This window comes from Triturus cristatus, chromosome 8 (assembly GCF_964204655.1).
Source record: "Triturus cristatus chromosome 8, aTriCri1.1, whole genome shotgun sequence".
NCBI classification, from domain to species: domain Eukaryota; kingdom Metazoa; phylum Chordata; class Amphibia; order Caudata; family Salamandridae; genus Triturus; species Triturus cristatus.
In genome coordinates, this window is record NC_140591.1 from 1671922818 (window position 1) to 1671949027 (window position 26210).

At 40.1% G+C, this 26210-nt stretch overlaps 1 protein-coding gene across 1 annotated transcript in view; it reads left to right on the plus strand.

The window, feature by feature from the left end:
- LOC146808560 (extracellular calcium-sensing receptor-like) overlaps nucleotides 1–26210 on the plus strand; it is a 134024-nt gene that overhangs the window by 23651 nt on the left and 84163 nt on the right. Inside the window, exon 4 of the mRNA XM_085624008.1 lies at nucleotides 2885–3176. Coding sequence (XP_085480134.1) covers nucleotides 2885–3176 — 292 coding nt within the window. The remainder of the gene's footprint in view (nucleotides 1–2884; nucleotides 3177–26210) is intronic.

The window sequence follows — 26210 nt, forward strand, 5'->3', positions numbered from 1 at the left end:
GTAAGAGCAGTGTATTACATATGTGAAGTGTCACAGATGGTATCCTGTGAGAGTGAGAACAACCTATCACAGTCTGTATACAGCTGTCATCAATGATATCCTGTAAGAAAAGTGTATCACAGTATGTTTTGGACACAGCTGACATCCTGGGAGAAGTAGTGTTCTTTACCATATATGTAGAAGTGTCCCATCTAATATCCGTACAACACACCATTACTCATGTTATCATGTGATTGTTTAAAAGCGTTTACTTCATTATATTGACTTACAGACAGTGAGAACAGCAAGACAAGCCTGTTCATACACCGTTAGGTATCTTATCCTCCAAGAAAGTCTTTGGAAAAATGGGAGTAAATACTGAATTACAATGATACATTTTCAAATAAATTGACAAAAAGCATAGGATGGTGTTGGAGATAAGGATCAGATTGAAAGAACGGTCTCCACGAAAAAACCTTTCCTGAATCCTAAGGATTTAAGAAATGTATCAAGGCACACTTAGACTCTGCCTAGACTAGACTATGGAACCTGAACTGAGTCATAGCAATTCTAATGGCTTCACACATGCCATTCACGCACTCAACTCATTCTTATATGCTACTTGCTGCCCTGTTAGAACCAGTGGCATCAATCTTGCACGAGTATCGTATGTATCATATCTATAGTCCAGTTTATTCGAAGTTTAAACATGTGGCTGCACACTTTATGCCAGTAACATAGGCATCTGGTGCACTCCCCATGAGTAACAGAAGGGCCCTAGGGAGGATTTTAATCTGGATCTTCATAATATGGGCCTATCCAGAATCGATGTAGGTTTCCCACACACACATGCACACACACACGCACACACACACACAAACATGCACACATGCATGCATGCACACACGTATTTCATTTATAACCATGACTTGTCTATAAAAATTAAATGGAGGAAAAAAGAAGATATTCTTAATTCACATATGTATTATCATCCTTAAAGAGTTTGGGTAGCACTAGATGGGTTTTGATATTAAATAAAGTGTTTTGTTATATTGCCAAAAAAATCATTTGACACATAGGGCCAGATATGCAAACGTAAACTTAGACCTGAAGACTAAGTTTAGACCAGAAGCCAAACTTTAGACCTGAAGTCTAAAGGCCCATTTTACAAAGGTAAACTAAAAACCTAAAGTATATGTTTACCTTTGTGAATCAGGCCCGTGCATTTCAGGTCTAAACTTAGATTTTAGGTCTAAATTGAGACGTCAGGTCTACGTTTACTTTTGTTAATTGGGCCCCTAGACTTCAGGTCTAAATGTAGACCTCATATCTAAGTTTATGTTTGTGAATAGTGCCCATAGCATTCAGTATCTTCCCCAGCTACTCTGAAAGTACCTTGAGATAACTATATTTGTGAAACAGTAAACCTTACCTAGGTGTAGTTCTCATGATAATTTCTTAGAGAATTTCATAATTATATGTTTGTTCCTTTGAGTTCTGAGCCCACCGGGTAGTGGTTGTCCCTTTATTCCTCCAGTAGTCTCCCCCAGACTGTCCTTTATATTCATTCCTTTAGGTCTTGTTAAATAACTCCATACACTCAACAGGCATACTCTAATTTCACATGAATGTATTGAGTGAAAAAACTTTCATCAGTAGCCCATCCACATTCAAAACACCTTTGTTTCAAATAATGATAAGGTGGCCAACTTTTCTGCCATCCATAGATAGGGACCTTTCCTTTCCTTCTTACACACTCCAGGTAGAAGGTTAGTGGGGGAGGCACTTCACACAGATACAAATTTGGTTTTTTAACGACTAGAGTGATACCAGACCCTATCTATGGATGGCAGAAAAGTTGGCCACCTTATGATTATTTGAAACAAAGGTGTTTTGAATGTGGATGGGCTACTGATGAAAGTTTTTTCACTCGATACATTCATAGGCAGGTCCTGTTTTGTAATAAGTTGATGAGTGGGGGGCGACCTGCCCTTTTTACCCCCTTAGCTCCTTATTGTTGATGATACTCTAATTTCACCCCTGGTACTACGAAATAATCCAAAGGAGTAAGGTGCCCTGATGAGGGTTCAAGGCAGACCTGTCATGATGGTTAATTGTTGAGTCACAGAACTTTAGGCTGAAGAACAAGTGTTTGGTCTGTATGGAAGCAAGGAGGTGGGACATGGAAAACAAAAGAGGAGTCATTCTGTTGATCAACATCACGTAGGAAGGACAACCAGATTTGGAGGAGCACTTCTAGTTGGGCTGGTCATTTAAAAGTTACATTTTTCACAGGAGGCCATTTAAAACATTTTAGTTAACCATTTGTTGTGAGATTGAATATGAGGAGATCAGCAGAGTATAAGTGTGGACAGCTTGGCTGTGGGGAGTGAGGTTGCCTGCCATCTCTTCAAGTGACAGGCGATGCCTGAAGGACTGTTGTATCGTGTAGTATTACGAGCCTGAGGAAGGGATGAGTAGGAGATCACCATTTATTTTGTTTCACAATTCTTCATTGAACGATTGGGAAAAAATAAGGGATAGGGGCGTGGGGCAGGAAACATAAGGCTTAACACATGAGTACCCCCACAGCTGTTGCAGACTATTTTTACGTAAAACTGAAAAAAAGAAGGGTTGTGGAGAAATGCAAGATGCAAGGGCAGCTGGAAGAGGGAATATTTAGTTCGGTAGTGTACATATAATATATTGGTAACACTGGGGATTCAGGTGATTTGGTAAAACACTGCATTTGTTGCCTCAAATTCATTACCAACACATATTGGTGATTTCTCATAATACCCCAGTTTAATTCTGATATGCTTGATTTGGCTTAGCAGTTGAGTGTTGTGTAGCATTATAATGCCAAACACTTTAAAAAACAACATCCATTTCCATTAACGTCTAGATTCCAAATCCGGTATTATCGGGATGTCCTGGCCATGGTTTTTGCTGTAGAAGAAATAAACCGGACTCCAGACCTATTGCCAAACATGACACTGGGCTTTCATATCTATGATTCCTGCACTTCCCAGATCAATGCCATTGGAGCACTCTTGGAACTGCTCTCAGGGAGGCAGCGCCCTGTCCCTGGGTACACATGCCATTCCGGCCCAATGCCAGCAGGTCTTGTTGGGGAAGTCCTGTCATCTACCTCTGTCCCACTGGCCAGGATTTTAGGTCTCTATCGCTTTCCTCAGGTAAGTCAACTGCATGCAATGATTTGCATAGAATATGTTGGGGTCCACAAGCATGTGTAGTGAACTGACTATTGGATGGAGACATTGTTTGAAGAATGATTATCCAACATGCTCATAGCTAGTAAGCACATGATACATCCTCCTTTACATAGATGTTTTAAAGCATCTTGTTCATATTCACACAGGCAACTTAAAACAACTCTTAATGCTACCCTGTAATATCATGGCCTTTAGACAAGCCAGACAAGAAATTAGAAGATCTGTCTGGGAAGATCTAGAAGTAGAAGCCAATTTAAACGACACTAGAAAGTTCTTGGAAGATATAAACCATCCATTCTTCTGAGAAGGTATCAACTCAATAGTAGAATGCCACATTACTGCTAACTCTTGGGTAGCCCATTTTAAAATTGATTTTGCCCCAGATAAAGAAAGTAGTGTCTTAGGTAATGGAAATAACCAATCTTTAGTTGCTCAATAAAATTTGTAAAAGTTAAGCATTTCAATTAAAATCTCTTAAATTATAAATGCTTTTCTCTGGGACCCAATGGCGTCTTGGTGGATATATTTAAAAATAATGTGGCATTTTGAGCCATGTTACTAATAGATGCATTTTAAGCATCAACTAGGGAAGAATTTCCCAGATCGTGGAGTGAAGCAGTAATAGTCGAACAAAAGTCGAATATCGAACAAATTTATTGATTGATTCTACCATTGAAATATTGGATTTGTGGAATATGGAAATATTGGGCTGTGTCCTTTTATCAAGAAATAATTTTCTATCTTTCTTGCAATATGGCTTTCGCCTTGGCCTGGGCACTGTGGTGCAGTCTGTAAAATGTAACATTGCTCATGGGAAAATATATCAAACCAAGGAGAGGTTCTTTGCACATGGCCTTTATGAATCTCTCTTGCACATTTCACACTGTAAATCTCACAAAACTATGGTCCATGCTGCAAAGGATGGGAGCTGAAGTTGCTTTAGTAGACCTGCCCAGAGATTCACACAAGGATACAACAGTAAAGGTACGTTATGGACGGGGTGAGACTCACCTACTATACGTTTCAATCTTGGAGTGAGGCGAGGCTGCATCTTGGCACCATATCTGCTTTTACTTTATATAAATAATGTAGAAAAATATCTAGTGAACAAGGGGAATGACCTTCCGCAGGTCAGGAAGTGCCCAGTACCCATTCTTTTATTCTCAGATGGCGCAGTTCTTGAGAACCATAAATAGTTTACTTATCATTTTAGAAGCTTTCACTTCTTTTATGAACAATCTAGATTTAAAAGTTAATTTGTCCAAGTCCTTTACAATGATTAGTGATCAAACAATTCAAAGTCTAGGGTACACACGATAGGTGGGCGTGAAATCGCTAAGGTAAGAACATTTAACTATTTAGATATTACTTTTGACTCCCATATGAGATGAGGACATTTATTGAATCAGAGATCTAAGTTGTTTCAAGGGCAAATGAAGCAATTCTTAGGGTTGCCACTAAACCAGGCAATACACCAAGAAAGGAATTGATGCAGGTATATGAATGCAAAATCATTCCAGCAGGTACTTACGCGGTGGGAGTATGAGGCTATACATAAATTCCCACAAAATTCAGATGATTGAAAACAGCTTCCTAACTAGGCTCCTTACAGTCCCAAAAAGTACAACAACTTTTATTTGTCATAATGAACTAGGGATGAGCTTTTGGTGAACAGCATAAAAATTGCCTCTTTATTACTCTTGCTCAAGATTTGGTGTTTACCTAAAATGGCCTTTCCAAGGCTTATTTTGAAGGACTGTGCTGCTCTTGATAATACGTTTAACATTCCATGCCTACATTCTGTGAAACAAAACTTCACTGACATAGGAGACCCAGAATATTTTAATACCCCTAATGTCCCTAATGTTACAATTGTAAAATCTTTGCATTTTTTTCAGGAAGATATTTTAGTCATGAGGAAAACAAACTCAACCATGATAAAATATTGAAAGAAATTCCTTGAATCTTGGACAAAAGTGTTGATGCCAGAGTTGACAAAATGTGATACGTATTTTGGTCATAAAGTCAGGTATTGAAGGAATGACACCAAAGAAACACATTACTGAAGCATTTTAAGGCAGCACCATCCCCCTAAAATAAGGTTGATGTATGAGTTTTTCTAATAACAGCAAATGCATTAAAAAAGACATCTGTAAAGCACCACCATTACATGGATTTGATCCAAAAAGCCAAATGTTTTGTGAAAGCTAATGCTAGTGGTAAAGTGTTAGGTGCTGGTAAAGGGTTAGGTGCTGTATTGCCGCAGCTGCATAGCATGGATAAAAGAAAATAACTGAATTTGCCTCACATGCTCTAACTTCTTTGGAGGAAAAACATTCTTTAATTTTTATATATATATATATATATATATATATATATATATATATATATATATATATTCACTGAAAAAACCATAGGTTTCACACATGTTATAGTTAGCGGAAATTTTACTGATAAAAAACCAATGAAATTGCCCCGTTATAGTTAGTGCTGGCAACTATAACTCACGCGACCGCAATCCTCTGCTGATGCTAATACTGTATTTAGACACTTATTTGCCCATGTCTTCTTCCATACATTTTTAGCTATACATATATTACAAATATTTTTTTTTCATAAAGACACATATGTCATCAGCAGAAGATTGCGGTCGCGTGAGTTATAGTTGCCAGCACTAACTATAACGGGGCAATTTCATTGGTTTTTTATCAGTAAAATTTCCGCTAACTATAACATGTGTGAAACCTATGGTTTTTTCAGTGAATTTGCAAGGTTTTTTAAATGCTAATTCCTAACTATAACGTGTGTGAAACCTATGGTTTTTTCAGTGAATTTGTACGGTTTTTTAAATGCTAAGTGACTTTACGCCATTCGTGGCGTGCGCGCCCACTTAACGCAGTTCGTTCCGTGCGCGCACGGTGCGCTTCGCACACCGTGCGCGCACAGTGAGCACGCGGTGCGCTTCGCGCACCGCGCACCCACTTTACGCAGTTAGTGCCGTGCCCACGTTACGCTAGATGGGCCATGTACGCACGATGCGCTTCGCGCACCGTGCGCACATGGAGGACATATTATGCGCTTCCTTGTGATAGGTAATCTGTTGAAATTTTTTGGGAAATTTCTGTGCTCTGATAAGCCATGCACAAATGGTGGCCTTCGGCCACCATTTGCACAAGGGGTGGAGAAAGTGTGGATAGTGTTTTTTTTATTTTTATTTTTTTACCGTACGCTTACGGTAAGCGTACGGTAAGCGTACCCCGCGAAATTGCCGAAAAAAAAATAATGCCGTTTTTGCTCTTGGGGGATGTTTGGGGACTCCCTCAACATGACTATGTGAGAGGGAGTTGTCAAAACATCCCCGTAACATGTTTTTGGCCATCATGTTTGATACATAACACTCAGTGCGGTAGACAAAATGGCGGACGCCGCTTCCTGGTTTCTGCCGATTCGAATGTTTACTAAGATCTAAGAGCCAATCAGAATCGCGCTCGCGCACGCCACCGTACGCTTACCGTAAGCGTACGGTAAGCGTACCGTAAGCGGGCTCAGATATATATATTGATTTAAAGGCTATTTTCTCAGAATCTACTGAACAGATTTACACCAAACCTACAAAAGGCACTTCCTTGACCTAGGGACTACCTCTCTGCCAAATTTCTAGTAATTCTGTTCAGCCATTCGGGCTGTAGCTCGTTCTAAAGGTCCTATGGAAAAATGCATGGGAAAAACGCATTTTGGGACCCCCCTTTTATCTCAGCCCCCGCTTGACGAATCCCCCCGAGACTTTCAGGGTAGGAGCGTAGCGTAGCGCCCCACCTATTTTGAGAAATTCGCGAGGATTCGTCGACCGGCGCCAAAGTTATTCAAAATAGAATGTTGAGGTTTTCCTATGGAAACGTGGTCCTAACTATAACTACCTACTGGCGACCGCCAGTAGGTAATATATATATATATATATATATATATATATATATATATATATATATTATCTACTGGCGGTCGCCAGTAGATAGTTATAGTCAGGACCACGTTTCCATAGGAAATCCGCAACATTCTATTTGGAATAACTTTGGCGCCGGTCTACGAATCCTCGCGAAATTTTCAAAATAGGTGGGGCGCTATGCTCCGCTCCTACCCTGAAAGTCTCGGGGGGATTCCTCAAGCGGGGGCTGAGATAAAAGGGGGGTCCCAAAACGCGTTTTTCCCATGCATTTTTCCATAGGACCTTTAGACACAGCTACAGCCCGAACGGCTGAACAGAGTTCCTTGAAATTTGGCAGAGAGGTAGTCTACAGGTCAAGGAAGTGCCTTTTGTAGGTTTGGTGTAAATCTGTTCAGTAGATTCTGAGAAAATAGCCTTTAAATCAATATATATATCTGAGCCAGCTTACGGTGCGCTTACGGTGCGCTTACCGTACGCGTACGGTGACGTGCGCGAGCGCGATTCTGATTGGCCCTTAGATCTTAGTAAACATTTGAATCGGTCGAAACCAGGAAGCGGCGGCCGCCATTTTCTCTCTCGCACTCGGACAGGGGGTTGAAAAACAAAGGGCAAAAACATGTAAAGGGGCTGTTTAGACAGCTCCCAAGCACCTAGCCATGTTGAGGGAGTCCCCAACGATCCCCCAAGTGAAAAAAGGCAATTTTAATTTTTTCGAAAATTTCGCCGATTACGCTTACCGTACGCGTACGGTAATAAATATTAAAAAAAATTAAAAAAAATCCACACTCTCCCCACCCCATGTGCAAATGGTGCCAGAAGGGCACTATTTGTTCATGGCATATAATACGCAAAGCAAAACATATATATTACCTGTCACAACGATGCTCATCATATGTCCTCCATGTGCGCACGGTGCGCGAAGCGCATCGTGCGTTCATGGCCCATCTAGCGTAACGTGGGCACGTGGTGCGCGAAGCGCATCGCGTGCTCACTGTGCGCGCACGGTGCGCGAAGCGCACCGTGTGCGCACGGAACGAACTGCGTTAAGTGGGCGCACACGCCACGAATGGCGTAAAGTAACTTAGCATTTAAAAAACCGTACAAATTCACTGAAAAAACCATAGGTTTCACACACGTTATAGTTAGGAATTAGCATTTAAAAAACCTTGCAAATTCACTGAAAAAACCATAGGTTTCACACATGTTATAGTTAGCTGGACATTTTACTGATAAAAAACCAATGAAATTCCCCCGTTATAGTTACTGTAGGCAACTATAACTCACGCGACCGTAATCTTCTGCTGATGACATATGTGTCTTTATGAAAAAAAAATATTTGTAATATATGTATAGCTAAAATTTAATGGAAGAAGACATGGGCAAATAAGTGTCTAAATACAGTATTAGCATCAGCAGAGGATTACGGTCGCGTGAGTTATAGTTGCCTACAGTAACTATAACGGGGGAATTTCATTGGTTTTTTATCAGTAAAATGTCCAGCTAACTATAACATGTGTGAAACCTATGGTTTTTTCAGTGAATATATATATATATATATATATATATATATATATATAAAGAGAGAGAGAGAGACTCTGGGATGTGTATAGGAATTTAATAATTTTAGGCAGTTTGTATGGGGATCCTATTTTGCTATGCAGGGATCACAGGCCTGTCACAAAGACTTTGACTACAAAGCGACTTTATGGTGCTTCTCCTAGAACTGCCAATCGTCTATGAAACTTCTAGATTATAACTATAGGGTATGGTATACGCCTGGATTTAAAATAAAGCAGCTGATATCTTGAGCCGGATGTCCTTGCCTATCAAAGAAATGGTAGAAGATGGGTAGAGTATTACAGAGCAGGATTGGAAAGAAGTTGGGAAGGGTTGAATATTGACAAAAGTAGTGGAATGTGTTGGAAAAGGACAGCTAAGGAAAATACAGTCTAAAGGCACAAGTGCAATTTGGGAAGTTAGAGATGAGTTATCAGCGGAAAATGGTTTATTGTTGAGAAATGGAAAATCGATACCTCCTTGTAACTTCTAGTGCAAAGTAATACATTTGTGTTGTGAAGGTGAGTGTCAAGTATGTTTTTGCCATGGTGGATCATTTTTCCAAGTGGCTGGAAGTAGAAGTCGGGCACAGGGCATATGCTAACACTGTGGTGGAGTTTGTGAATGCTGTGGGGTAGATTTACAAGGGGAGAGTGCTACCAGACCATCACTTTTAGCCATGTTCTGGTGGCGCTTTGCCCATCTCCATACTTAGAAAGCGGTGCAAAACCACTTTGTGTCGATAACTCCACCTTGTGTTTAGGCTTCTTTACACTCATCACTTGAAAGGGGTGTGCAATGGGCGTTGCTGTGCAGGTTCAACCGTGGCACCCATTGCTTTTTGATTCTGCCCCAGATTTACAATGATCAGTAAATCTGAGGAGGAGCCAAAAATGAACGCCATGCAATAGCAGGCCTTAGAATGGTGCGACGAGGAGAAATACTTGAATTCTCCTACTTGTTTATTTTTCTATATGTGTTGCATTCTGCAGCACACATGAAAAGAGCAAATTGCCATTAATGATTGTTTATGTGCAGAAAGGGACACTTTCCTGCACATAAACCATCATTCCCAAGCCATCATTGCAAAAGTGCCTGCATTGGTGCTAGGCCGTTATATTTAGCACAAGCGCTAGGGTGATGATGGAGGCAGTTTGTGTCAGAAATGTTTCAATGAAGAGAAACAGAATGCATCACAAGCACGCATCTGTATATCATCCTGCAGGAAATGGCTGTGTGCAACCTTTTAACAGGGTGTTAAAAGGAGTTATTGAGTTACCAGAAAGAAAGAAACTCATTTAAGAGAAGTAAGTGAAAAGAATGGTTTGGGCATACTAAATTGAGTCCATCTGCATTAATGAGAAGGAGGATACCAGTGACAAAGGATCATTTAGGATGGATGTCCAAAGCAAGGATTGGTCATCAGTTGAGGTGAGGAAGATAATCATCATGGCACAAATGGTGTATAAGAAAAGATATGATTAAATCCATGGTTTTAAGGCAGTAGATTTACAAGTGGGAGACCGAGAAAGGGTGCAGAAGAGGGATTTGGTGGGGAAGGGTGAGAGTAGATTTCCCCCTCTATTTGAAGTAAAGACAACTCTATGAAATGAGGCACTATTGACTGGTAGGAAGGGTTGGCATGCTAGTCAGTTGCCCACGTATTAAAGGGTAAGTAGAAGGAGATTTGCTTAACAATGTGAGCTAAACTGATTGGTTGGAAGAATAGTGAGTTGAAAAGGAGTGGGAGAGGTATGTACTGTCGAAAGAGGTGTTTTCAGATACTGGAACATGAGTGAAAGGAAAAGGATGCTTGGGCAGAACAATAAACAGATCTAGGCGGTTGGAAGATTACTTTGGGAGTGAAATTTACAATCATACAATGCTATTTGTGTATACTGTACAATGTTTATTAAAAGAAAAGGAGTGTGAAGGTGCGCATTTAGGCACACACCAAGGATAAGAAAAACCCATGGTCTTCCATGACAACCTATTCCATGACAAGTGCTTGGAATGTTGTTGAAATACTTGGGCAGTTGAGAATGAGCTGTGGAGTTAGAGGAGCTGCATTCACCTGTATTTGTCTGTTTGGTTTTGGGGGCTCACTTATTAATAATGCCCTCATCTTTGTATTGAACACAAATATTCACTAAGAAAGATTTAAAAGTACTTTCTGGTAATACATGTAGATGGGCATGTGGATTAGATATACATACATTTGAAGTTGAATCTTTGGTTGGTACAAATATTGAGCAGCAGTTTGCTTGTCAAGAATTGTAGAGACAGAAAAGTGAGAGGATTATGAAGTAATTAATGATTAACAGTGGACCTTGGAAAAAGTAAGCATATTCTCAGGATGGGTGGAAAAGAAGTGGGAACATTTGCAGAAGGAGCACGTATTGATGGGGTCATGGTTTTGAGAGATATTTGGAAGGGTAAGAGAGTAAAAAACAAGTTCTTGAGACTGTTTTGGGCAATGAGACAAGAGTTAACAATGATGGGAGGTTGGATCTTTCGAAGAAGGGTACATAGGCATTCGCAGAATGAAGGATAGATTGATGTCAAATTTCCTGTGTCCAGTGATTGTATTGAGTGCTTCAAAAGTGATAATGCATGAGTCACCACAAAACTGCCTGTGCATTGTATCAAACTTCCAAGAGGGTCATGGTAGAACTTGCCTTGAACATTCAAAGTTCCCTGTTTTTTTTAGATAAATACACTACATCTCCTCGTGTTGGTGACAGTTTTCAAATTGGCCAGAGGTAAAATGGGTCACAGTAGCGCTAGTAGTGTACTGAAGTTTCTGGAAGAGATATTCACTACAGAATGTATTTCATCCAGTAGGCTAAGAGAAAATGGGGTTCAGTTTTGTTCAAAATAAATAGAGACCTTTTCACTGGAAAATTGGAATAAGCACTGCTAATGAGCCTCGTACCATCCAAAATCCAAAAGGGTAATGGAAAAGTGGAATTAGAATATAACTTGTTAGAGTTAGTTGACGCCAAAAAATATTCAGTTGAAAAATTATCTATCTGCTGCTCAAGTATCTATGATCATGATATATCATGAAATCTAAGTTGATTTAATGATATAAAAAAATGCCAGAAAGTTGGTTGTCGGTGGATGTAACAGATGAATGGAGAAAAAAGGAAGTGAGTTTTTAAAAGAAAAGGACAATTTGTCATCTCTTCCTATGTGATCACTACCTTCTCAATATCAATCAGTCTTGTAGTTTCCAGTTCAGCTGTGGCATCACAACAGGTGGAGGAAAGACCATAAATGAGCTGGATAGCATGACAATAAGATTGCATGCCAGATCTTATCAGACTCACAGCAACCTTGGTCACCATAAACCATGCGGTGCAAAGTTCACAGAAATTAGTGGGTCTGCCTTAAAGTGGTGTTCTTCTTTTCTGTCTTGGAAATCTCAAACATTAGAGTCAAATTTATCTTGGTTAGTTTCCTTACCCATGTCTACAGACTTCAGGAAGAGTATTATAGACACTTTGATATTACAGAAGGGGTCACAGAAGCTAGAGCTTCTTCTTCTCTAATACTGAAAGTGCTGGTGCACATACAGCAAATGTGCCTCCTCAGAACGGCGTTCCCTCATTTGCATGAGAAAATGACCCCATGCAAATGAGGGAATCCCTTTGCCTCTGCACCTGCACCGTATTACAGATGCAGATGCAGAGGCAAAGAAACTGTCAGGAGGCACACTGACAGTGCAGCACCTAAAAGGTGGCACACTGTCATCGTGACCCCTGATTGCAGCCCTCTGGCGGGTCAGACATTCCCTTGAAGACAGGTGCAGTCACTCATTGCACCCACCTGCCAGGGGCTCTCTAATCAACCTTTGAGAGTACAGGCGGGTTGCTGCCCGCACTGTGAAAACACAGAGCGGCTTCTAAGCAGCTGCTCTATTTTTCACGTGAATGCGCTGCCCAAGGGCATCGCGAGTTCGTGGCTGCCCTGGAGCAGCGCATTCACCCTAATACAGCGCATTTTCCTTGATTACACTGGGTACACATTTTAAATGGTGAGCCCAGCACAATCAAGGAAAATGTGCTGTATGTGTAATTTCAAAACACACAAGATGATGGACGGAATGTTGCACATTGGCAAAACATTCACCCCCAGTCACAGATCTGGGTTGAATCCATCGTTATTTTGCTCACCACGCCACCCCAGTTCAGACATGGCCATATGCAAATCAGTCTTGACCCTGTGCCTCATGGGAACAGTCCAGCCCGAACTGCCAAGCCATGTCTTCCCTGGACCGTAATCAAGCATCCTAGGACCAGTTTCGGGGTTTCACCCCTCTTCAGCCAGGATAGCTTGACTCCAGTGGCGTAGTGAGCACGGAACCCACGTCTGGGCATACCCTTCCCACATAGGGCGAACAGCAAAACACACAAGATGATGGACGGAATGTTTCACATTGTCAAAACTTTCACCCCCAGTCACAGATCTGGTAATCCATCGTTATTTTGCTCACCACGCCACCCCAGTTCAGACATGGCCATATGCAAATCAGTCTTGACCCTGTGCCTCATGGGAACAGTCCAGCTCGAACTGCCAAGCCATGTCTTCCCTGGACCGGAATCAAGCATCCCAGGACCGGTTTCGGGGTTTCACCCCTCATCAGCCAGGATAGCTTGACTCCAGTGGCGTAGTGAGCACGGAACCCACGTCTGGGCATGCCCTTCCCACATAGGGCGAACAGCAAAACACACAAGATGATGGACGGAATGTTGCACATTGGCAAACCTTTCACCCCCAGTCACCGATCTGGGTTTAATCCATCGTTATTTCGCTCACCACGCCACCCCAGTTCAGACATGGCCATATGCGTAATTTCGGTCCAGTTCTGTGTCTAACCTTATTTGACATCTACATAAAGCCATAGGGTCATTGAGTGTGATCAAAGTGTCTCCTTGGGCCTTAACTAAATTAGCACCTTAACAATATAAGGTTTCTATGGAGGTTTTGTTTAACCCCATTCCAAAGAAAGGTTTTTTTGCTACCTAAACAAAAGTACATGCTATATGTACAGGATGTAATGTATGAAAGGGGTTACAAATAATTATTTTTAGTACAGAGATTACCAAATATATATATACATATATATATATATATATATATATATATATATATATATATATATATATATATATATATATATATATATATATATATATATATATATATATATATATATATATTACCTACTGGCGGTCGCCAGTAGGTAGTTATAGTTAGGACCACGTTTCCATAGGAAAACCTCAACATTCTATTTTGAATAACTTTGGCGCCGGTCGACGAATCCTCGCGAATTTCTCAAAATAGGTGGGGCGCTACGCTCCGCTCCTACCCTGAAAGTCTCGGGGGGATCCGTCAAGCGGGGGCTGAGATAAAAGGGGGGTCCCAAAACGCGTTTTTCCCATGCATTTTTCCATAGGACCTTTAGAACGAGCTACAGCCCGAACGGCTGAACAGAATTACTCAAAATTTGGCAGAGAGGTAGTCCCTAGGTCAAGGAAGTGCCTTTTGTAGGTTTGGTGTAAATCTGTTCAGTAGATTCTGAGAAAATAGCCTTTAAATCAATATATATATCTGTAAGCGCGCAGAGTGCGCGCTGGGTGCGCGCACCTTGCCGTGCGCGAGCGCAATTCTGATTGGTTGTTAGATCTTAGTAAACATTCGAATCGGTGGAAGTCAGGAAGCGGCGGCCGCCATTTTGTCTATCGCATAAAGAGGGGGTGATAAACAAAGGGGGAGCACTTGAAAAGGGGGCAGAGTGGGTAGAAATAGACCCAGTAGGCATTGTAAGGGGGTCAAAGTAGGACCTTGTAGGGCCTTGTATTTTGTAAAAAAATATCGCCGAGTGCGCGCACAAAGGTCCTGGCTCTGATAATGTGCTGTGGGGTTTTGAGGTTTCAGTCTGTAATGCAAATACATTCAGCATCACTAAGGCTGGTTGCCCTTGCTGGAGTGTAGGCAGTCACCCAGCATACACATGGTTTGTGGTCTGAAAATGCAGTCTGGACATGTGCATTTAAAAAAATCTGAAAAGTGGATTCATAATGTGTCAGTCTGTAAAAGTGATTTTCACTTGCCAACAAAAAAGAGCAGTAAGTGTGCATTCAAATTGGCAAAGATTTTTCGTTTTGTGACTAATGTGAAAACATGACTCTGTGTGCAAATAGGAATTACAGGAAGAGATTTGTTGCGTTTTGCTCTGGTGATTTCACAGTTGCATTAGTAGGAAAAAGGGGGAGTCTCTCAAAAAAAAAAACAAAAAAAAAAAAAACCTTGGGTGCGCGCAGGGTGCGCGCACCTCAAAAAAATTTCAAAAAAAAATGTCAAAAAAAAAAATTTTTTGGTTAAGTTTATACGTGGCTCTTAAAAGAGCCCTTGAGTTAATGGAGGGAAACAGGAAGAGAAAAACGCAAAAAATGAAAAAAAATCTATGGCCTAGTGCATGAATGCGCATCAAATTTTCTCTGAGGGAGATCAAGACTGGTCTCCCCCACAGAAATAAGAGAACCGCAATCAGTGCACCGTGTAGACAACCTCGCCAAACAAGGTGGACCAACAAGAGGTAAAGAAACAGGTGAAGGCACCATCGCAGCTGAAGTGCTCCCCTGAGCTGCCGAAGATGTGCTCGGCTGAGCTGCTGCTGATGTCGTCGGCTGAGCAGGTGGAGAGTTTTCTCCAGAAGCTCGACGAAAAGATACTGGGTGCATTTTGTCAACATGTCTCAACATAGTGTGAATGCTAAAAGAATATTTCTTGTTAGGATTCCCACGAGATAAGACTTTTTTACAAAGTACACATGTAACTTTTGGTGCATTTACCTTTTTCTCATTCTCTGGAAAAGTGAAAAACTGCCATATAAAGCTGTCTTTCTGCTTCCTGTTCCTCTGCCTCTCAAGAGTGTCCTGGTCACTGTCTGAAGTAGGTTGCTGTTCAGCCATTGTCTCTCAACAACAGAATAGCTCCTTCTCCAAAGGAATCAGAACTAATAATGAGGGGAGTAGGTGTGGTTTGGGAAGAATCTGGAACAGAAAGTACTTCAAACCAATCAAAAGTGATGATTCTTGATCACATGACTTGCCATGAGGGGATTGGGTGTGGTATTGAAACAATTAGAAACTGAAAGTAATGATAACCAATAAGAAATGTTGTTTTATTATGTATAAACCCGAGGTGCGCGCACTGCGCAAGCTCCGAGCGCGCACCCCGTGATGACGTATGCACGAACGCGTAAACGCGCAGGTGCATACGTCATATACGCGCACCTAGCGCGCATACGTTTAACACGCGTATACGCGACCGTTATTGCGCGTAATTTTAGCGTATGCGGAAGTAAACCGCGTCGAGGGCGTAGGACGCATGCGTACGTACGTACGCATACGTACTGGGTGCGCGCTCCCAGCGCGCACCAATAAGTATATTTGCGTACGTAAATAACGTACGCCGGAATTCATAAAAAACATACGAAATAGTACTAGGTGCGCGCTCAGAGCGCGCACCCCAAGAAATTATAAATAAAAAAAAAAGAGGACATTAAATAATTAAAAAAATTATAAAAAATAAATATCCAAATTGAATTATTTAAAAAAATAATTTATAAAAAAATACAGATAATATATAAATGAATATAAAGTAATTTTATTTAAATAAAAAAAAATATCTTTAATTAAAAATACATAACTTAGCATATAAAAAACCATACAAATTCTCAGAAAAAAACATAGGTTTCAAAAACGAAATATTTAGGGATTAGCATTTAAAAAACCTTGCAAATTCACTGAAAAAACCATAGGTTTCACACACGTTATAGTTAGGAATTAGCATTTAAAAAACCTTGCAAATTCACTGAAAAAACCATGGGTTTCACACACGTTATAGTTAGGAATTAGCATTTAAAAAACCTTAGAAATTCAGTGAAAAAACCATAGGTTTCACACATGTTATAGTTAGCTGGACATTTTACTCGTAAAAAACCAATGAAATTGCCCCGTTATAGTTAGTTCAGCTAACTATAACTCGCACGCGCCCGCAATGCACTGCTGATGACGTCACATATTACATCACTCATGACATGGTCAGTGACATCACTCATGACATCACTGATGACATCTCAAATGACATCACTGATGAGATCATCCTTGTGATAGAGTGGCAGACCTCCTCTCACCCTAATATAACCTTTGATACACACATTCAATAATAGAGACTAAAATTTTTAAAACAATGGACATACCAATACCAGTTACAACAACCTCTTCAGTAATTCTAAGATTCACATACACATTCACTCATTCACCAACAGTCCTATACAGTCACTCATACATGTACTCACTCATCATATGTACTCATACACCTATGCATCCAGTTACACAATGCCACTCATCCATAGAGTTACTCACACACATAGTCACTCATGCTAATAAAGATTCAAACATACATTTACTTGCATACACAGTTATACACACACCACCACACTTACTTCTACAGAAACTTAAACATACTTAGTCTTTTAATCAATCACTTATAGAAACACATACTTATTCATACAGGAACTCTTTCAATCTCTCACTCTCACATATACTCACTTATATACACCAATAGTCACATATACTAGTTTAAAACATATGTAGTTACTCATAAAGTCACTATTGAGACAGTCATTCACTCACTAACACAGCCATACACACACTCATCCACCCATATAGTCCTGCACACATGCTGTCTTCAACACATACAAACAGTGAGTGACTCATTCATGTTCCTATGCACTACATAATACCCCCCACCGAACCATGCAGACACTCAGACTGACACTCAAAAAACCAACTAATAACCTATATAGACACCCATGTAGCTACTCACCAACCCATGCAGCCACTTATACACAAAGTGAGAGACTGATACAGATTTTTACATATTTAAACATTACTCACTAAGCCATGTATTCACTATGATACACTTAATCAGTCAGTTACACAATCAATTTTTCAAAAACAAATCATCCATTTAGACACTTATATACCCATTTATTCTTCCATCAACCGTGAGATATACATATATAAAACATATTTAATTTTCAGAAAAACACACATTCACTGGATGATGTCATCAGTGATGTCATTTGAGATGTCATCAGTGATGTCATGAGTGATGTCACTGACCATGTCATGAGTGATGTAATATGTGACGTCATCAGCAGTGCATTGCGGGCGCGTGCGAGTTATAGTTAGCTGAACTAACTATAACGGGGCAATTTCATTGGTTTTTTACGAGTAAAATGTCCAGCTAACTATAACATGTGTGAAACCTATGGTTTTTTCACTGAATATATATATATATATATATATATATATATATATATATATATATATATATATATATATATATATATTCACTTAAAAAACCATAGGTTTCACACATGTTATAGTTAGCTGGACATTTCACTCGTAAAAAACCAATGAAATTCCCCCGTTATAGTTAGTGCAGGCAACTATAACTCACGCGACCGCAATCCGTTCAGTAGTTCCTGAGAAAATCAAAAGTAAAATCATATACATATCTGGGCGGAGCCTAACCACACATCTCATTGTGAGATCTGATTGGCTGTCAGCACTTCATCCAAGAAGTGTTGGCAGCCATCTTGGGATCAATATACATGATAGCACCTTATTAAAAAGCATTGCAGTTAATAGAAGGTTTTAAGACCTTAGTTACATTATAAATCATTTGTTGATGGTACCATACTCATTTTAGGAATTGTAGTATGGTCTAAGGTGATTTTACCATGTGAAAAAGCCTTCTGCTGGGATATCATGAATCATGTTTGAGAGAAAACTATTTTCACATGCTTTTCCCACAGAGGTTTGGAAGGTGATCTATAAGCTAAACTGAGAGCATATTTTCTGTAAATTCACATTATCTTTCTCAGTCATGTGAGAATGAAGTCTGACATTCTCAGTAAAACATGTACATCCAACAAGGGCAGAGACTGTCAGTTGATTCCTTTGTGTTCTACTGCAGCTTCCCAGAGTGTTCCAAAGAACAACTAGAGCGCTAACTGTCTTACTTATGACAAATGTATGGCAGACCTGAAGCCATCTTGATTGGAATAAAGTGGTAACATTTAAAAATATAATTTAAAAAGGAACAAAATGAGAGGGTTCATTTTGCCATAGAATGTATGATTAGTGCTGCAGAAAGAAAAAATAGGGCACATTTTGAGTGACTTCTCAAATCCTCTTCTATTTCATTAAAGAATTCTGACATGCAGACTGAAACATGCACTTTCAATACCAGCAGCAGACTTCCCTGGTGAGCAGTAGCTTTACTACAGTGATCTAATGAGCAACTAGAGTGCTAACATTCTGAATTTATGGCAAATGTGTGACACATCTGAATGCCTTCTTCATTGAATCAAAGTAAAAAACTGACAGTATGCCTACTGAGGAGACTGCAGTAAATGAGGAAATTAGGAAACTTCATAACAAGTCTCCCAAGATGGCCACCAGAGACAAAAGAGCCCAAATGTAGCACAAATATCACCGAGATGTAGCCCAAGTATAGGCCAATGACAGAAATCCCAGAGTGTTTTAAAGAACAACTAGAGCGCTAACAGTCTTACTTATGACAAAAGTATGGCACACCTGCAGCCATCTTGATTGAAATAAAGTGGTAACATATAAAACATTTAATTTGCAAAGGAACAAAATGAGGGGGTTCATTTTGTCATAGAAATTATGACTAGTGCTGCAGAAGGAAAACTTAGGGCACATTTTGACTTCTCAAATCCTCTTCTATTTCATTAAAAAGTTCTGACATGCAGACTGAAACATGCACTTTGAATAGCAGCAGCAGACTTCCCTGGTGAGCAGTAGCTTTACTACAGTGATCTAATGAGGAGCTAGAGTGCTACCATTCAGAATTTATGGCAAATGTGTCACATTTGAATGCCTTCTTGATGGAACCAAAGTAAACAAGCATTGAAAATGCAATAGGTCTCGCCTTCGTTCAAGTTAAAGCAATTGTTTTTGTAATTAGGTGGCTTTTTAGCTTTGCTTTTATTAGTGTTTTTCAAAATTTCATGTAAATAAGATGCATATCTGTATATGTATGCATGCATTTATATTGTATTTATATAGATATGCAGATTATATATATATGTTTATATATGTATGTATATACATATATATATACACATACATATATATAAATGCATATGTGTGGATATGTGTGCGTGTAGAGAGAGGTAGAGAGAGGTAGAGAGGTAGAGATGTAGAGGTAGAGACGTAGAGGTAGAGAGGGAGAGGTAGAAAGGTAGAGGTAGAGAGGTAGAGGTAGAGAGGTAGAGAATAGTAGAGAGAGAGGTAGAGAAAGGTAGAGAGGTAGAGAGTAGAGGATGAGTAATAGAGAGTAGAGAGTAGAGAGAGAGAGTAGTAGAGAGAGTAGTAGAGAGTAGTAGAGAGAGTAGCAGAGAGTGAGTAGGAGAGAGTAGTAGTGAGTAGTAGAGAGTGAGTAGTAGAGAGTAGTAGCGAGTGAGAAGTAGAGAGTAGTAGAGTGTAGTAGAGAGTGAGTAGTAGAGGGAGTAGTAGAGAGTAGTAGAGAGTGAGTAGTAGAGGCAGTAGTAGAGAGTGAGTATTAGAGAGTGAGTAGTAGAGAGTAGTAGAGAGTGAGTAGTGGAGACTGAGTAGCAGAGAGAGAGTAGTAGAGAATGAGTAGTAGAGAATGAGTAGTAGAGTGAGTAGTAGAGAGTAGTAGAGAGTGAGTAGTAGAGAGCAGTAGAGAGTGAGTAGTAGAGAGTAGTAGAGAGTGAGTAGTAGAGAGTAGTAGAGAGTAGTAGAGAGTGAGTAGTAGAGAGTGAGTAGTAGAGGGAGAGTAGTAGAGAGAGTAGTAGGGAGTAGTAGGGAGTAGTATAGAGTGAGTAGTAGAGTGAGTAGTAGAGTGAGTAGTAGAGAGCAAGTAGTAGAGAGTGTGTAGTAGAGAGAGAGTAGTAGAGAGTAGTAGAGGGTGAGTAGTAGAGAGTGAGTAGTAGAGAGAGTAGTAGAGAGTAGTAGAGTAGTAGAGAGTGAGTAGTAGAGAGTGAGTAGTAGAGAGTGAGTAGTAGAGAGTAGTGGAAAGTGAGTAGCAGAGAGAGTAGTAGAGAGTAGTAGAGAGTAGTAGAGTGAGTAGTAGAGAGTGAGTAGTAGAGAGAGAGTAGTAGAGAGTAGTAGAGTAGTAGAGAGTAGTAAAAAGTGAGTAGTAGAGAGAGTAGTAGAGAGTAGTAGAGTAGTAGAGAGTGAGTAGTAGAGAGTGAGTAGTAGAGAGTGAGTAGTAGAGAGTAGTGGAAAGTGAGTAGCAGAGAGAGTAATAGAGAGTAGTAGAGAGTAGTAGAGTGAGTAGTAGAGAGTGAGTAGTAGAGAGAGAGAGTAGTAGAGAGTGAGTGGTAGAGAGTAGTAGAGTGAGTAGTAGAGTGAGTAGTAGAGTGAGTAGTAGAGAGAGTAGTAGAGAGTGAGTAGTAGAGAGTAGTAGAGAGTAGTAGAGAGTGAGTAGTAGAGAGGGAGTAGTAGAGAGAGAGTAGTAGAGAGAGAGTAGTAGAGAGTAGTAGAGAGTGAGTAGTAGAGTAGTAGAGAGTGAGTGGTAAAGAGTAGTAGAGAGTAGTAGAGAGTGAGTAGTAGAGAGTAGTAGAGTAGTAGAGAGTAGTAGAAAGTGAGTAGTAGAGAGTGAGTAGTAGAAAGTAGTAGCGAGTGAGTAGTAGAGAGTGAGTAGTTTAATTTAAAAGGAATGAGGTTCATTTTCCCATAGAAATTATGATTAGTGAGGAAAAAAGAAAAATTAGGGCACATTTTGAGTGACTTCTCAAATCTTCTTCTATTTCATTAAAACTTTCTGACATGCAGACTGAAACATGCACTTTCAATACCAGCAGCAGACTTCCCTGGTGAGCAGTAGCTTTACTACAGTGATCTAATGAGCAACTAGAGTGCTACCATTCTGAATTTATGGCAAATGTGTGACACATCTGAATGCCTTCTTGATGGAATCAAAGTAAAAAACTGAAAGTATTTCCTACTGAGGAGACTGTAGTAAATGAGGAAATCAGGAAACATCATAACAAATAAGTCTCCCAAAATGGTCACCAGAGACACAAGAGCCCAAATGTAGCCCAAATATCACCCAGATGTAGCCCAAGTATAGCCCAATGACAGAATGTCCCAGAGTGTTCTAACGAACAACTAGAGCACTAACAGTCCTACTTATGACAAACGTATGGCACACCTGAAGCCATCTTGGTTGGAATAAAGTGGCAACTCTTAAAACATTTAATTTAAAAAGGAACAAAATGAGGGGGTTCATTTTGCCATAGAAAGTATGAGTAGTGCTGCAGAAAGAAAAATTAGGGCACATTTTGAGTGACTTCTCAAATCTTCTTCTATTTCATAAAAAAATTCTGACATGCAGACTGAAACATGCACTTTCAATACAAGCAGCAGACTTCCCTGGTGAGCAGTAGCTCTACTACAGTGATCTAATAAGCAACTAGAGTGCTAACATTCTGAATTTATGGCAAATGTGTGACACATCTGAATGCCTTCTTGATGGAATCAAAGTAAAAAACTGAAAGTATTTCCTACTGAGGAGACTGTAGTAAATGAGGAAATTAGGAAACATCATAACAAATAAGTCTCCCAAAATGGTCACCAGAGACAAAAGAGCCCAAATGTAGCCCAAATATCACCCAGATGTAGCCCAAGTATAGCCCAACGACAAAATGTCCCAGAGTGTTCTGACGAACAACTAGAGCACTAACAGTCTTACTTATGACAAAAGTATGACACACCTGAAGCCATCTTGATTGGAATAAAGTGGTAACACTTAAAACATTTAATTTACAAAGGAACAAAATGAGGGGGTTCATTTTGCCATAGAAATTATGATTAGTCCTGCGGAAAGAAAAATTAGGGCACATTTTGACTTCTCAAATCCTCTTCGATTTCATAAACAAATTCTGACATGCAGACTGAAACATGCACTTTGAATACCAGCAGCAGACTTTCCTGGTGAGCAGGAGCTTTACTACAGTGATCTCATAAGCAACTAGAGTGCTAACATTCTGAATTTATGGCAAATGTGTGACACATCTGAATGCCTTCTTGATGGAATCAAAGTAAAAAACTGAAAGTATTTCCTACTGAGGAGACTGTAGTAAATGAGGAAATTAGGAAACATCATAACAAATAAGTCTCCCAAAATGGTCACCAGAGACAAAAGAGCCCAAATGTAGCCCAAATATCACCCAGATGTAGCCCAAGTATAGCCCAATGACAGAATGTCCCAGAGTGTTCTAACGAACAACTAGAGCACTAACAGTCGTACTTATGACAAAAGTATGGCACACCTGAAGCCATCTTTATTGGAATAAAGTGGTAACACTTAAAACATTTAATTTACAAAGGAACAAAATGAGGGGGTTCATTTTGCCATAGAAATTATGATTAGTGCTGCGGAAAGAAAAATTAGGGCACATTTTGACTTCTCAAATCCTCTTCTATTTCATAAAAAAAATCTGACATGCAGACTGAAACATGCACTTTCAATACCAGCAGCAGACTTCCCTGGTGAGCAGTAGCTTTACTACAGTGATCTAATAAGCAACTAGAGTGCTAACAATCTGAATTTATGGCAAATGTGTGACACATCTGAATGCCTTCTTGATGGAATCAAAGTAAAAAACTGAAAGTATTTCCTACTGAGGAGACTGTAGTAAATGAAGAAATTAGGAAACATCATAACAAATAAGTCTCACAAAATGGTCACCAGAGACAAAAGAGCCCAAATGTAGCCCAAATATCACCCAGATGTAGCCCAAGTATAGCCCAATTTCAGAATGTCCCAGAGTGTTCTAACGAACAACTAGAGCACTAACAGTCCTACTTATGAAAAACGTATGGCACACCTGAAGCCATCTTGGTTGGAATAAAGTGGCAACTCTTAAAACATTTAATTTAAAAAGGAACAAAATGAGAGGGTTCATTTTGCCATAGAAAGTATGATTAGTGCTGCAGAAAGAAAAATTAGGGCACATTTTGAGTGACTTCTCAAATCTTCTTCTATTTCATTAAACAAATCTGAAGACATGCACTTTCAATACCAGCAGCAGACTTCCCTGGTGAGCAGTAGCTTTACTACAGTGATCTAATAAGCAACTAGAGTGCTTACATTCTGAATTTATGGCAAATGTGTGACACATCTGAATGCCTTCTTGATAGAATCAAAGTAAAAAACTGAAAGTATTTCCTACTGAGGAGACTGTAGTAAATGAGGAAATTAGGAAACATCATAACAAATAAGTCTCCCAAAATGGTCACCAGAGACAAAAGAGCCCAAATGTAGCCCAAATATCACCCAGATGTAGCCCAAGTATAGCCCAATGACAGAATGTGCCAGAGTGTTCTAACGAACAACTAGAGCACTAACAGTCTTACTTATGACAAAAGTATGGAACACCTGAAGCCATCTTGTTTGGAATAAAGTGGTAACACTTAAAACATTTAATTTACAAAGGAACAAAATGAGGGGGTTCATTTTGCATTGAAATTATGATTAGTGCTGCGGAAAGAAAAATTAGGGCACATTTTGACTTCTCAAATCCTCTTCTATTTCATAAACAAATTCTGACATGCAGACTGAAACATGCCCTTTGAATACCAGCAGCAGACTTCCCTGGTGAGCAGTAGCTTTAATACAGTGATCTAATGAGCAACTGGAGTGCTAACATTCAGAATTTATGGCAAATATGTGACACATCTAAATGCCTTCTTGATGGAATCAAAGTAAAAAACTGAAAGTATTTCCTGCTGAGGAGACTGCAGTAAATGAGGAGATTAGGAAACTTCATAACAAATAAATTTCCCAAGATGACCACCAGAGACAAAAGAGCCCAAATGTAGCCCAAATATCACCCAGATGTAGCCCAAGTATAGCCCAATGACAGAATGTCCCAGAGTGTTCTTAAGAACAACTAGAGCGCTTACTGTCTTACTTATGAAAAAAGTATGGCACACCTGAAGCCATCTTGATTGGAATAAACTGGTAACACTTAAAACATTTAATTTAAAAGCGTACACAATGAGGGGGTTCATTTTGCCATAGAAATTATGATTAGTGCTGAAGAAAGAAAAATTAGGGCACATTTTGAGTGACTTCTCAAATCCTCTTCTATTTCATTAAAACATTCTGATATGCAGACTGAAACATGCACTTTTAATACCAGCAGCAGACTTCCGTGGTGAGCAGTAGCTTTACTACATTGATCTAATGAGCAACTACAGTGCTAACATTCAGAATGTATGGCAAATGTGTGACACATCTGAATGCCTTCTTGATGGAATCAAAGTAAAAAACTGAAAGTATTTCCTACTGAGGAGACTGCAGTAAATGAGGAAATTAGGAAACTTCATAACAAATAAATCTCCCAAGATAGCCATTAGAGACAAAAGAGCCCAAATGCAGCACAAATATCACCCAGATGTAGCCCACATGTAGCCCAATGACAGAAGTGTGCAAAACACTTATTTTTTGTGTATTTGCAGTTTTATATAGTGCAGACTTGTCAGGTATTGGAGTGGTTTACATGAGCATTGGTTACATCACACAAGATCAAATTCATTTAAAAACGTAAATTGAGACAAAATGCTGCTTTTATCTTTGTTTTCACATTCTCCTGTGCACTCCCCTCCTTCTCACCTGATCAGACTCACCCCGCCAGCCGATCTTAACGCTGCCACGGGACAGAGCACTCAATCGCCGATAATTGTGCAGGAAAGCCAGGCCACGCCCACCGCCCTGAGGCAACGCCCTTTTCAATTGCTACATAAGTCGCGCTCCAGCCCAAAGCTCGCATTAGCCAGACAGAACCTCTCCTGAGGCGGAAACCGGGAGGATCGCGTGATATTTTAAAAACGTAAATTGAGACAAAATACTGCTTTTATCTTTGTTTTCACATTCTCCTGTGCACTCCCCCTCCTTCTCACCTGATCAAACTCACCCCGCCAGCCGATCTTAACGCTGCCACGGGACAGAGCACTCAATCTCCGATAAGTGTGCTGGAAAGCCAGGCCACGCCCACCGCCCTGAGGCAACGCCCTTTTCAATTGCTACATAAGTCACGCTCCAGCCCAAAGCTCGCATTAGCCAGACAGAACACCTCCTGAGGCGGAAGCCGGGAGGATCGCGTGATATTTTAAAAACGTAAATTGAGACAAAATACTGCTTTTATCTTTGTTTTCACATTCTCCTGTGCACTCCCCTCCTTCTCCGCTGATCAGACTCACCCCGCCAGCCGATCTAACGATGCCACGGGACAGAGCACTCAATCGCCGATAATTGTGCAGGAAAGCCAGGCCACGCCCACCGCCCTGAGGCAATGCCCTTTTCAATTGCTACATAAGTCGCGATCCAGCCCAAAGCTCGCATTAGCCAGA